Here is a 13,916-nt window from a genome sequence, read left to right as displayed (position 1 = left end):
CTTGAGAAGGAGGCAGCCGCCCGTTCACCCAACTTTGTGCGCCGCGGCCGGGGTCGGGGATGGGGTCCGGGGACGCGTTACCTGGGCACTGGAGCGCAGTCAGCGCCAGCAGGAGCCCGAGCGGCGGCGCCCGGCCCGGGGGCGGCATGGTCCTCGGCGCGCGGTGGGCGCGGCGCGGGGCTGCTCCTCTCGCGCGCCCGGCCCGGCCCGCGGCTCCCGGAGCAGCCCCCGGCGGCTACGCCCGGGCGCCGGGCATGGCTCGCTCCCAGCGCGCCGCTCCTCCCCAGACGCAGGCGCCGGCGCTGGCGGCGCTTCCTCGGCTGCGCCTCTGCGCGCTCTCCTGGGCTCGGCCGTGCGTGGCTGGGGAGCTGGGGCGGCCGAGGCTCAGCGCCCCGCGCCCTGGCCGGCTGCCCCGCACTTGGCCCGAGTTGCGCGGCCCCCGCCGCCGCCGCCGCCGCGGCTCCTGCGCCCCAGCGCCCGTCCCATCCCGGTCGCGCCGCCGCCGCCGCCGCCGCCGCCGCCGCCTCTGCCAGCGCCAGCTGCCGGCCGCCCCTCGAGCCAGCGAGAGAGTGAGCGAGCGAGCGAGCGCCGGGGGGAGGAGGAGGAGGAGGAGGAGGAGGAGGAGGAGGAGGAGAGGAGCGGAGGGCGGGGCCGCGGCCGGGGGAGGGGCCGCCCGGGAGCCGGGGCACAGGCGGCAGCCCGGCCAGTAGGCGGCGGGACGCGCCACTGCTCGGCGGTTCGGGGGAGGGCGCCCGGCCGGGAGGCTCCGGGAGCCCGCCGGGGGTCGTGGGCGCTCGCGGGTACAGGGGCTGCGGGAGGGGTGCGCAATGCAGAGAGGGGATGCCCAGCTAGATCCGGCGTCTTGGGGCGCAGCGGTAGGAGTTGCCAAGGTCGAGGGGTGAGGAGGCCAGCGGAGGGTCACCGGGATGGGGCAGCGACCTATGGAGAGGTGGTGTCTGCCGGGGCCAGAGACTGCAAGACTGAGTGCGGACAGGAGGTCCCGGGTTAAATGTGGCACAGCTAGGGAGTGCCTGTGGGAGAGGGGAGAGGAGAGAGGGGAGGGCCTCCGGGAGGCCGAGGCTGTGTGCAGAGCCTCTGCACGGCACCGGGATGGGGGCTAGGGGTGCGCAGGCTGGGTGCGGTCACCTGAAACACAGCGAAGGCGGCCTGGGGATGGCCACCCGGGTGAGGCAGGGTCCCTTATTTACCCAGGCTAGAGGATGCGCCTTCCCATTTCGCGCAGGCCCTAGGAGCACGCGGAGGCAGCCAGGAGTTCTCCTGGGAAGGGCAGATTCCCTGGCGGTCCCGGGAATGAGTTCCCAGTGCAGGGTCAGGCAGTGACGGAGCGGAGGTGTTGCGCAGGGCCGGGTACTAGGTGGTCGAATTCTTCCATCCAGGGGCAGGGACGCAGCCAGAGTGCGGAGGGAGGTCACAGGTCACACGGAGCCCCAGTACCTATTATCCCAGAAACCACTGATCCTCCTGGGCGCCCCACCCCCAACCAGGGCAAAGCCACGGGGGGCTAAGCCGAATGAATGAGTCATGCTGGGAGCATGTGGGGGAGCCTCCAGCAGCGCTCAGATGCCTTGAAAGCTTCCCCACCACGCTGGGAGGACAGGGGATATGGGGGGTTGCCCACCTGGGAGGGTGGCTTGGAGTCCTGGCTCCGCCCCAGCCCCCACCACACCAGCCACTTGCTCTGCCATCTCAGTTTTCCATGAAAAAGTGGGTCAAACTCTTTGAAAATGGTCAATCAGGCAGCGTGGGGTGATGAAAAGACAGATTTGGGGAAGGCTCTGGAGTCATGGAGTCTTGGCTGAGAATCCCAGCTCTGCCGCTCCTTAGCTGTGCAAGCTGGGGCGAGTCCCTTATTCCTCCCTGAGCCTCAGTTTTCTCATCTGAGAGATGGAAGGCATTGCACATCACCTGGTGTCCCCAATAACACATACAAAGCCCCTGACCTAGGAAGTCGGAACTCATTTAAAGGAGTCAGTGTCAACATTATCATTCTCATCATCATGGCCATTATTATGATAGATCTGATTTTCCTCTGCGGGCCCAGAGCTCACATCAGAAGGACAATCCTCCCCACTCCCGGCTGCCAAGAGGGGATGGGGGACAGGGCACCTGCTTGATTAGTACAGACAAGCTCATTAGCAGAGGCAGCACTCAGTTCTTCCTAGATAAAAGAAGGAAGAAAGCCAGGGGCAGGTGGTGAGTCTCCAGCCCAGGTTAATTAGGAGACGTAAAGGGATTTTCCCGTGGCTGTTAATCGGCTTCCTTTGCAAGGGGCCCATGCCCAGGCCAAGCCCCCTTTGGGCTCCCTGGCAAGGCCTGCAATGTGTGGAGAGCCATACAACAGGCTGGACGACGGGATTGGGGGTCTCCTCGGGCTTAGGGTGGCCTTGCGAGGGGCCCATCTGTCCCCTTTCTGTGACCCTTTCCCCAGATAAGAGGATGATCCTGGAGTCAGGACTCTCTTAGGGTCCTCTGTGCCCGGCTGCCCCCAACACCTCTTTCCTGTTCACTTGTTCATAAGCATCTGCAGAGCTGAGCACCTACTGTGTGCCGGCCTCTGCAGGGGATGGTGAAGCAGAAATGAATGGACGACAGCAGGGGAGAGCCACAGCAGGAGTGACCGCGGGGTGCTGGTGCCAAGGTGAACCGTGTGTTTGACCAGGAAGCAGGTCAGTGAGGCTGGGAGACTGTGGCCAAAGATAAAAGTCATTTTCTGGCAGGGTAAGGGGTCATTCTGTGGCTTTAGTGGCGGTGCTTGGAGAGGGTTGTAAATCAGTCCAGCAAGTCCCCAAGCCAGTGGTCACACAGTCCCAGGTGTGATGGCAGATGGCAGTTGCCTTCCCCCCAACCCCACACTCAGGACTACCTGGTCATACTCCAAGAAAGCACCTTTTAGTGGGGAAGGGCACTTCCCCATTAAAATATGCTGATGATGGTTGAGCCAGACGCTGAAGAGAGGAATCTCCTTTTGAGGGTAGCTTTTCCATGCCCCAGCTGTGTGACTCTGGACAAGCCCCTAATCCTCTCTGAGCTCATACGTGGGGTAGGGATGAGAATTCCAGCCTGGCTCAGCCTGTCTTGTGGTTGGATGAGGATTTCTGCATATTAACCAGGCTCCTAAGCCTGTATCTCTAAAGGGGGTGTTTCTGGAGGAAATAAGCAGGGGAAAAAAGCCTCCCTGGATTCTGAAGGGCGGGGGGGAATCTGAGAGGCTGGCGGCAGTAACGAGGAGACCCCAGGGCTAAGCGGAATTCTCCTCTCACTCCTACCTAGACTCTCGCCCCCAGCCTGCTGGCCTCATAGCCTGGGCAGGACCGTAAGAATAACACAGCCTAGAATCTCCCCCTAAGTATAGATGGGATACTGAGTCCAGGAATTGTCCTTCTCCTGGATCTGTAAGTGTGGGGAGGCCGACTCGACTAACAGCCAGCCTCGAGCCCCAGCATAGTCATGCAAGGCTTCCTCAGGCCGCACCACCCCCTGCACAGCAAGAGACTGCCTCCAGCACGGATTGCTCCCGGTCCGTCCCCGCACCCCAGTTCTGCTGCAGCTCAGCCCACGCGCCCGCCGGGCTACCGGCGAAGAGCAACATTGCCATCTCGTGGCTGAAACTGGAACTGCAGGTCTGGAGGGCGCTGCAGAAGGAAGGTCAGGGTGGGGGTGCGGGTAGGGGTGAGATGGAGGCGAATAGGCAGAGAGGTTTCCCCACTTCAGCCAACTGGCAGCGGCAATAACAGACCCCTTCGCCCTTGAACGCCAACACGCAGGCAGCTGCTGCCGTGGTGACCACCCGTTGAAATTCTTTGCAAAGCCTGGGACTGTTTGTTGTCCATTGCGCACATCGATGTTTCTGGCATGTTCAGGGAACACAGAATTGACTTAGATTGCATTTGCACCACAGGTGAGTGGTAGGGGAAAGGGGCCTCTCAAAATAGAAGCCAAGCTCACTTATACAGGTAATCAAGGATTTACTAAGAATAAAGAATTTCAAGAAATCAGTTACTTGCACACCTGGACATATGGACCCATGATGGAAAGAAGGAGCCTCTTTATGGCAACTTGCAGTCATCCATATCACTCTGTGTCCCCTCCCCTGCTTTATTCTTCTTCGTAACAGTGGCTACCACCCAGCATCATATGTACAGAGAGTGGCCCAATCAGTCCTGGTTATATTAATGTATGAATGAAAGGAGCTCAGGGCTGGACAGTACAGTAAGCACTGAGCCCTGGGATGTGAGCCCATGAACACTCAGACCAGGAAGGACTTGACTTCCCTTCCAGGTCCACTCCCAACTGGGAGGAGGCCACAGGGGAGAAATGGCTTCCTGGTGTGTTTGAGCAGAAAGCACCTTGAACAGCTCTGACCCCTGGCTTCCCAGGATAAAATGATTCCTGGACCAGCAGGGGCTGGGAAGGGTGTGAGGTGGCAGCCAGGGGTGAAGGCACCATCGGGATGGGATTTTGGAGCACGTGTAAAGTGTGCTAGAGCAGAACAAGACTAATAACAAATAATAATGATAATAATAAATAATGATGCATCATTGAATACATACCAGACACTGCTCGAAGCAGTTTGCACGTGTGTTGTTTTTTAATGGTGGTAAAATGCACATAACATGAAATTTACCATTTTAATCACTTTAAAGTGTACAATTCAGTGGCACTTAGTACATTCGCAGTGCTATGCAACCATCACCACTCTCCAGTTCCAGAACTTTTTCATCACCCAACCAGAAACCTGGTACCCAATCACTCCCCATTCTCCCCTCCCTTCCACCCTTAGCACCCACCAGACTACTTTCTGTCTCTATGAATTTGACTGCTCCACTAACTAATTTAAGTGGGATCATACAGTGTGTGATCTTTTGTGTCTGGCTTCTTTCACTTAGCATCGTGTCTTCAAGGTTCATCGACGTCGTACCCTGTCAAAGCTTCACTCCTTTTTATGGCTGACTAATATTCCACCACGTGGGTAGAACATGTTTGTTTGTCCATCATCTGTTGATGAACATTTGGGTTGCTGTCTACCTTGGAAACACTATTATGAATAGTGCTGCTGTAAACATTCATGTATAATTTTCTGTTAGAACACCTGTTTTCAATTCTTTCGGGCTTGCGTGTTTTGATTCATTTAATCCCATAACCATTTTATTGGCTGAGAAAACTGGAGCACAGAAAGATGAAGCAATTTTTCCATGGCTGCACTGTCAGCCAGCAAATGGCAGAATCATGTTTAACCCCAAGCAGTCCAACCCCAGGGTCTGTTAACCAAGATGGATGAGTTAAGCCAACCATCCCTCCTCCACCCACCATGCCTCAGCACAACCCAAGACCCCCAGGAACTAGAAGCAGCCCTGCCTCCCTTCCCAAGAGGCTCCCTATTTGTCTGAGTGGCAACATGCCCAGCCCTGGGGACGGGGTCAGAATCCTAACAGGTCTCAGCCTACCACATTCCCTCAAGCCAGGGACGGTTCTGGAAGAGGCAAGGGGGTCAGAGTGACCAATGAGATGTAAAGAGGAGCTGGAGGAGGACCACTTTCCTTGATCAAACAAGAGAGACAAAGTTCCTTTTTGCCCTCTACCTTCTTCCTTCTTGGCAGCTTGTTGAGTACAAGTGTGATGGGAAGGGCCCTGGCAGCCTCTTGTGCCCATGAGGCACCACAGTGCCCACTGATGGCTACTGGTGGGAGAGTGGAAAGACAGATCCTGGCAACATCCTGGAGCCAATGTGTCACCCCAGAAGTGCGGTCCCAAGGCCAGGGGCATTCACTGAGCTGATATTCTGCATTGAGCTCATAAACTGCATTGTTTAAACACTGCTATTTGGACATCCGTTACTTTCAGCAAAAAGCAGCCTAATTAAGAAAGGTGGTGTTTTAGTCAGAGTCTCCAGAAAGACAGAGAACCTATAAGTCCCAGCACTTTGGGAGGCCAAGGTGGGCAGATCACCTGAGGTCAAGAGTTCGAGACCACCCTGGCCAACATGGTGAAACCCTGTCTCTACCAAAAATAAGAAATAATTTTTTTAAAAAAAGATACACAGAACGAAAGCTATGCAAAGGGATTTATTAGGGGTATCAGCTCACTTGATTGTGGAGGTGAAAAAGTCTCATAAGAGGCCATCCACAAGTGGGAGACTGAGGGAAGCCAGTGATGGGGCTCAGTCCCAATCCGAAAGCCTCAGAACCAAGGAAGCCAGTGGTGTAACTCTCAGTCCAAGCTGAAGGCCTGAGAGCCTGCAGGGTTGGGGGCCGGTGTGAGTTCCAGAGTCCAAAAGCCAGAGAACCTGGAGTTCGATGTCAAGGTCAGGAGAAGGAGGGCAACCCAGATGCAGAAGAGAGCACGCATTCACCCTCCCTCCACCTTTTTACTGCATCTGGACCCCCGCCAGCAGAGGAGCTTCCGTACTCAGGTCACAGACTCACATCCAGTCCCCTCCAAAAACACCCTCACAAGCGCACCTGGGACAGCCCAATCATCCTAATCAAATACCAAACCACCTGGGCTTCCCTTTCAGCAGAAGAGGGACAGCCCCACTCCCTGCAGGAGCATTGAGGATAAATAGTGCTTTCCCAGCTATCTGGGCACCCCTTAATCCAGGCAAGTTGACAGCCAAATCAACCATCACGGTGGGTTCAGGAAAAGCCCCAGGTGGACTGTTATATGCATTTATCCCATTAACAAAATAGCCTGAGACCTTAAGTCAAATGGTTAAAAAAAAAAACAGTAGAAAATTCTATTTCTTTTAAACTGACTTTGTGAGAGTTATATTGTTATTATTAGTTCTCTGATGTGGCATAACTCAGTATTTTTCAAATTCTTTGTTCCTCACAGAAACTCAAAGATATAAATATTCAAAAAGCAAAACTGCCACCTTTAAAAGATAAACACTTCTAATATTTTAATGTATTTTTCCAGTCCCTTTCCTATGCATACTCGACACAGTTTTTTTAATTAAAAATGGGTTCACATGATATGTACTGTTTTAAATTGCTCTTCATATGTAATTATATATTGTGAACATCTTTCCATGGCATTTAAATGTTTTTCCATATGATAATTGTAATGATGTTGCACAGTCCTATCATTGGATATGCTGTAATTTGTTTAACCAATTTTTGTGATGCCAAACATTTGAAGTCATTTACAATTTTTCACTGTTAAAAAGCAACAGTCTTATTCCTGCACCATTATACATGTGCAAGATGAGTTCTTCGGGCTGTATTCCTAAAAATGCATTGTAAAATGAAAAGATACGCAGTTTAGAAATTTCACATTAACTGGCTCTCCAAAAACTTATGCTGATTCGAATTCCTGTGAATGTACGGCAGTGCCATTTGCTCAAATCTTTATTCAAGGTCTACAAACTCAACCTGGTTAATTGACTCATTTTAAACCTACACTCTCTGTGTTATGCAACTATTAAAAGATTAAAACTTCAGGTATTCATTCTATATCAAGAATTGGTAAATATCAAGATAATTCAATAAAATTTAGAAAATCAGTGAAATCATCACTAGTTGTAATTTTACCGTTACCTATTACATTTTTTTTTTTTTTTTTGAGACGGAGTCTTGCTCTGTCACCCAGACTGTAGTACAGTGGTGCGATCTTGGCTCACTGCAACCTCCACCTCCTGAATTCAAGCAATTCTCTTGCCTCAGCCTCCCGAGTAGCTGGGACTACAGGCATGCACCACCACACCTGGCTAATTTTTGTATTTTTAGTAGAGATGGTGTTTCGTCATGTTGGCCAGGCTGGTCTCGAACTCCTGACCTCAGGTGATCTGCCTGCCTCAGCCTCCCAAGGTGCTGGGATTACAGGCGTGAGCCACCACACCCAGCCTTATTACACTACTTTTAAGTCCACTACCCCTTGTTAAAAATCTGGAGATCTGTCCAGATGTGAAGGGCCATAATTATTCCATTGTTGAGAAAATGGGTGGGTTGTCACATCTGCATAGCTCTTTCTCTTGACCACATTTGCCTTTGTATGCTTACAAATATTTTTTATTTCTCTTGCAAATTACATTTATTCTTTAGTCCTCTGGGAGAGCTTCCTGTGGGAAAATTGGAGCGCATTTAGAACCACACCAGGATTAATGTTAATTAGGGTTGCAAAGCACTACAGCTCCACGGAGGTACAGGAAGTGATCCCTTCGGCACAGACAGGATGGAGTGGAATTACAGAAATGTCATGGGGAGGTGAGACGGCTGCTTGATGGATGTGGTCCTGCACGTCCTCTCAGAGGACCTGCCTTGGAGTTGCCTGGCTCGCCAAGTCACTACATTTAGCCTACAAGGAGCCAAGAGTTTTCTTCTTGTCTGGAGCCACAGGGCTCAGAATAGTGTTCTGTTTTTATGATGACAACAAAACCTAAGTCAAAAAGGATTTATTGACTCACATACTCAAAGTCTCCGTGGCTTCAGGCTTGGCTGGTTCCAGGGGCTCAACAAACTCAGGATTTAATCTCAGCAGGAAAGTGGCAGGAAAGGAATATTATTGGCCACAGTGAGGTCACATGCCTATGCCTGGACTAATCACTGTGCCCAAGGGGACGGACTATGGTAATTGCCCAGGCCTGAGTTACATGTGCAACCTTGGGGCTGGGAGGGAGATGAGCCCCATCTGAACCACACAGCCTGAGAGTGGGGAAGGGTGGCCCTCCCAAAATGCAAGTCCTAGAGCTCAGTAAACCCTAATTTTGTTGTTGTTGGGTTTCTTTTTTTGTTTTGTTTTGTTTTGAGACAGGGTCTCACTCTGTTGCCCAGGCTGGAGTGTAGTGATGCGATCTCAGCTCACTGCAACCTCCAGCTCCTGGGTTCAAGCAATTCTCCTGCCTCAGTCTCCCGAGTAGCTAGGACTACAGGCGCCTGCCACCATGCCCAGCTAATCTGTGTATTTTTAGTAGAGACGGGGTTTCACCATGTTGGCCAGGCTGGTCTCAAACTCCTGACCTCAAGTGATTAACTTGCCTTGGCCTCCCAAAGTGTTGTAAAAAACAACAACAACGACAACAACAACACGGTCTCACTCCGTTGCCCAGGCTGGAATGCAACAATGCAATCATAGTTCACTGCAGCCTCAACCTACTGGAATCAAGTGATCCTCCCACCCCAGTGTCCCAAGTAGCTGGGATGATGGGCATGAACCACCTCACCCAGCTGATGAATTTTCTTCCAGCGTGTCCAGATCTCGTCGTTATGCTTCCCTGGCTTGGAGGAGGAAACCTCACTATTATCAGTGCAGGTGTCCCACTGTGAATATTCTCTAACACCTAACAAAATGACTATGATCATTTTGTCCTACTGTTTATTAAGATCTTCCAAGGTGACAAACCCATTAACCATCCCAGGAACACCGAGGGAAGTATTTTATCCCCGTTTTACAGATGAGAAAACTGAGGCTCTAGGGTTTAATCAGTTTGCCCCAGGTCATCCAAATGGCAGAGTCAGGATTTGAACTGAGACCTAGCTGTCCCCAGGGCCCTCTCTGAGCCACCACAGTGCTCTTCCTCTGTCTCTTGAGAAGGGGATTCCAGATGCCAAGACCCAGAGCCAACTACAGAGGGACACAGCACTGTCACTGGGTGACAGTCACCCCTCAGGAGCTGCCCTTGCAGGAGCTGTATCCATGGTGTGGCCCACACCGTTGTTCACCACTGAGTATTATGTAACTTCCTCCATCCATGTTGAAAGCAAACAGGGAATAACAACCAGGCTATTAGAGCTGATGATGGAACCTCAGGAACAGAATCGGATTGGCTGGGAAAGCCAGGACCTGCTGAAAACACTGGGATCCCTGCCATGAAAATTCATGTGCATTAAAGATGCCAAGGTGCTCAGGTCTGCATCAGCCCCCAGGCAGACCTCACATCTGTTCTGGAACGAGGGACACCACTGCATTTATTAAACACAACTGTTGAAGTCCCCCTGGGTACAGCATCCTAGAAACCACACCATCTATATTTCATTGTGATCATCACCTTGACATTTGTAAATTCATAATGTATAATGAACTAACCTGAAATGGAAATCTCTTATTAATTGCATAAAACAGAGAGTCTATATTAAAGATGAATAAATAAAACAAACAAGATTGAGTTTGTAGACCTCAAATAAACTGGCCATGAAAAGAGCCTTTGTCCACGTGACTCCTTGGGATTTGAGGACTGGGCTGGTCGCTGAGATGGCTCTTGGAGAGGCCAGTGGCTTCCCTCATCGAGGAGGTCGTGCAGGCAGGTGCAAGGGCTCCCACCAAGATTGTGGATGCTGTTAGGTGTGACGCCTTTTGCTGATTTCTGCTGCAGATTTCAGAAACACGAGTGAGTCTCTGAGCTGGACATGCTTGCATTGCCTGAATTCCCAAGGTACATTGAGATGCTCTGGACACTCAAGGACATGCACGCCCCTGGACGCAGCATTGTGTGACATCTCTCAGAGGCCAGCTCCCGCCTCTGCTAACCGTCAGCATCGTCTCAGGGTCTCCCTAGTATGCACCATCACTGGGTTCCTGGGCTGGATGGAAAGGCACCTAGAGCTTTCCTCTACCCTCTGTCTTCCTTTCATGGCCATTGCAAAGGAAGAACATCAGAGTCACATCACACGTGACTTCTTTCCTTTCTAGTCACAAGTCCTGAGAGAATTCAGACAAGAGCGAGGTAACAGAGGCAGCAGACAGAAACTCCAGGCCGAGGAGCCCTGGCGTCTAGAAAGTAGGCAGGGTTGTTCTATGTAACCTTGAGTTTGTGGACAGGAGGGATGACAAGAAGGGAGAGTTGCTGGGCAGAGGCTCAGGAGCAGTGGGAGGGGAAAATGGAGAGACACTACCATCTAGTTCTACTAAAGGATGAGAGAACACTGTATCTGCCAGCTGTGGCCACAGTGATGCTGTGTAACAGACCACCAGGAAATTCAGTGGCTTCCACAATGACTTATTCTTGCTCACACATCTGCAGTTTGGCTGAGGATCCACTGATCCACGCCAGGCTCAGCTGGGCTTTTCTATGAGCTGTGCGTTGGTTCCAGTGTCCAGGTGTTTCTCCTTCTCTTTGGGCCAGCAGATGAGCCAGGGCAGGGTCATCTCAAGGCAATGATGGAAACACAATAGGGCAAGCCCAACCACACAACCAGATTTCAAGGGTGTGCTTGCATCATGTCTGCTAATATCCCATTGGCCAAAGCATGTCACATGGGCAAGTGCAAAGCCAAGGTGAAGAAGGACATTTTGCCCTTAGTAGGAAAAATGGCAATATCACATGGCAAAGAGTGTGAATACAGAGCGAGATGAAGAATTGGGAACAACAGCACAGTCTACCAGAAACATATCCATACCATCCCTTGCAAATCACCACCAAGGCTGCAGCAGCTAGGACTTGGTTTAGCTATCAGTAACCAGAAAAAAAAAAGGCTTAAACAAGATGTAACTTTGTTTCTTTCAAATTCTTAAAGTCCAGAGGTGGCCAGTATAAAGCAGGTATGATGCTGCATGGTGTCAGGAACCCAGATTCCTTCTATTTTGTTGCCTCCAGTTCCCAAGTCACTTTATAGTCCAAAGTGGCTGCTGAGCTCCAGCCATCACATTCAGATGCCAGCAACCAGGAAAGCAAGTAGAGAAGAGCACGGTTTCTCCATTTAAAAACACTTCCTGGGAGGGTAACACACACACTTTCATTTCCATCCCATAGATCAGAACTTAGAACACGGTCACATTACACAGCAAGGAAGGCTGAGAGATGTACCTTTCTTTATTCTGGGTGGCCAGTTAGAATTAGGTTTCTGTTCGTATGCAAAAAGGAGAAGGGAGATTGGGAGAAAACAATCTTTGTCACAAAGGCCAGTAAGTAGGGCTGCCCCCTGCCAAACCTGCCTCTTGGCCATTGCATCAATTAAAACACTTTGGTTTGCAAAGTAAAAGAAGCCCCGTGAAGGGAGGCTGTGCGAAGACAGGAATTTATTACATGAGTCCAGGGCTGCTTCACCAAACCCAAGGGCATGGGCACAGCCGGGTCTCTGGAGTGACCTGGAAGCCAGGAATGGCTTTGTAAGAAGCACAGAAAGCCCCGTTCTGCTTCTCCAGTCTTCCCGCTGGATGCAGATGGGCATTCTTTAAGTCTCCATCAATGTGGCAAAGAAAACGGCCAGCAAGAGGCCAGAGTTAGCCACCCCTCTGGTCAAGAGAAGGCTGAGGCTGCCATCCCTTGGTCCTGGGGAGGCCACTGGAGGGGACATTCATTCCTGACTGGCCAGTGGCATCCTCCTTATCTCTGTATCAGAGCTAAATCCCTTTGGAGAATCACCTCCCTCGGGGCTCCCTGCATGCTCCTAGCCAGGGGTGGGCATGCAGCCAGGTCAGACCCATGAGACTCTCCCTTTCAAACACATCCATTGTAAGCAGGGATGCAGGAATAGGGCAGGAGGAGCAAGCTCACCTGGTACCACCCACTTCCAGCCTGGCTCTCCGTTTTACAGATGAGTTTTACAGCAGGTCTCCTGCTGACTCCGTGAGCCTCCCCATAGCTTGCCACCATTATCCACAGTTTGATTTCTGTCACTTGCAACCAAATTATCCTGTCTGACACGGATTACTCCAGCCTCCCTGGGCCAGGTATGCTGGGGACAGGGTCGCTGCTCCAACAGTTTCTGCGGTGACCACAGGATGGGGGAGGAGGGGGCAGAAAAGTCAATGGATGTCACATAGATGTCCCTCTCCATGTCCTTTGATACTGCCTCTTGGGAAGCCTTGGGGTGAAGGGGAAACAGCACAGGCTCCCATGTCAGAAACTATCACAGTTCAAATCCCAGCTCTGCCATTCACTGGCTGTGTGATCTCAGGCAGGCAGCTCAGCCTCTCTGAGCCTCAGTTTCACCATTTATACAATGGGGTTGGTGATGGCTGTTATGTCTTGAGTTGGGCTGAGGCTTGGAATATGTCCACAGATAAAGTGCTTGGCACATACTAGGTACTGGGTAAGGAGCAGCCATTATTAACTTACTGGGTTTTACAGTGGGGGGCAAGGGATACCCACACAGGAATTTGCTTTGGGCCTTACCCTTCCCCCGCCAGCCCACCCCCCCGACTCCCACTGCACTCCGTCCTCTAAGGCATGGGTCAGCAAAGTTTTCCGTAAAGGGTCAGACAATAGGAAATAGTTTAGGCTTTGCAAACCATACAACATCTCTGTTGTAGATTCTTCTCTTTTTTTCCATTTAAAAGTACAAAAACCATTCTTAGCTCAAGGGCCTTTACAGAAACTGGGGATGGGCTGGACTTGGCCCATGAACTGGAATCTGCTGGCCCCTGCCTAAGAAACGGCTCTGCTCATCCCAAAATAACACCTCCAAGCAAATCTGTGAGAGCTCCCTGGACGTTATGGAGCAGCAAGCACAGCATGGAGAACAGAGAAAACCAGGGGGTCTGCCATCAGTCACGCCCTGGGGTATGGGTCTGCCATCAGTCACGCCCTGGGGTATGGGTCTGCCGTCAGTCACCCCCAGGGGCGTGGGTCTGCCATCAGTCACCCCCTGGGGTGTGGGTCTGCCGTCAGTCACCCACCTGGGGCATGGGTCTGCCATCCAGTCACCCCCCTGGGGTATGGGTCTGCCATCAGTCACCCCCAAGGGCATGAGTCTACCATCCGGTCACCCCCAGGGGTGTGGGTCTGCCATCAGTCACCCCCAGGGACGTGGGTCTGCCATCCAGTCACCACCAGGGGCATCTCAGATGTACCTGTTCCTTCTTCAGAACCAAGCAAGGGGCCTCTCAGAACACAACTAAAAATAACTGATTGGTGAAGCCCCTATCCTGTGCAAGACACTGCCCATGAATGATTTCACCAAATCAAGATATGCTGGATCTATCCCCATTCTGCAAATGAGGAAGGTGAGGCCCAGACAGGT

General features: G+C 51.8%; 1 protein-coding gene across 4 annotated transcripts in view; it reads right to left on the bottom strand.

Moving 5' to 3' along the window:
* TMEM132B (transmembrane protein 132B) overlaps window positions 1–13,916 on the bottom strand; it is a 503,624-nt gene that overhangs the window by 465,408 nt on the left and 24,300 nt on the right. The window contains exon 1 of one of the 4 annotated variants that reach the window (XM_034934821.3): window positions 82–571. The exons of 2 other annotated variants lie outside the window; for them this stretch is intronic. In XM_034934821.3, coding sequence (XP_034790712.2) covers window positions 82–148 — 67 coding nt within the window. In that variant the 5' untranslated portion in view covers window positions 149–571. Of the gene's footprint in view, window positions 1–81; window positions 572–13,916 lie in introns of those variants that run through there. One more of the 4 variants, XM_063593770.1, reaches the window with a different exon arrangement.

The sequence above is a fragment of the Pan paniscus genome, chromosome 10 (assembly GCF_029289425.2).
Source record: "Pan paniscus chromosome 10, NHGRI_mPanPan1-v2.0_pri, whole genome shotgun sequence".
NCBI classification, from domain to species: Eukaryota; Metazoa; Chordata; class Mammalia; order Primates; family Hominidae; genus Pan; species Pan paniscus.
The sequence above is the reverse complement of the archived record's forward strand: the minus strand, read 5'-3'. Positions and strand labels throughout refer to the sequence as shown.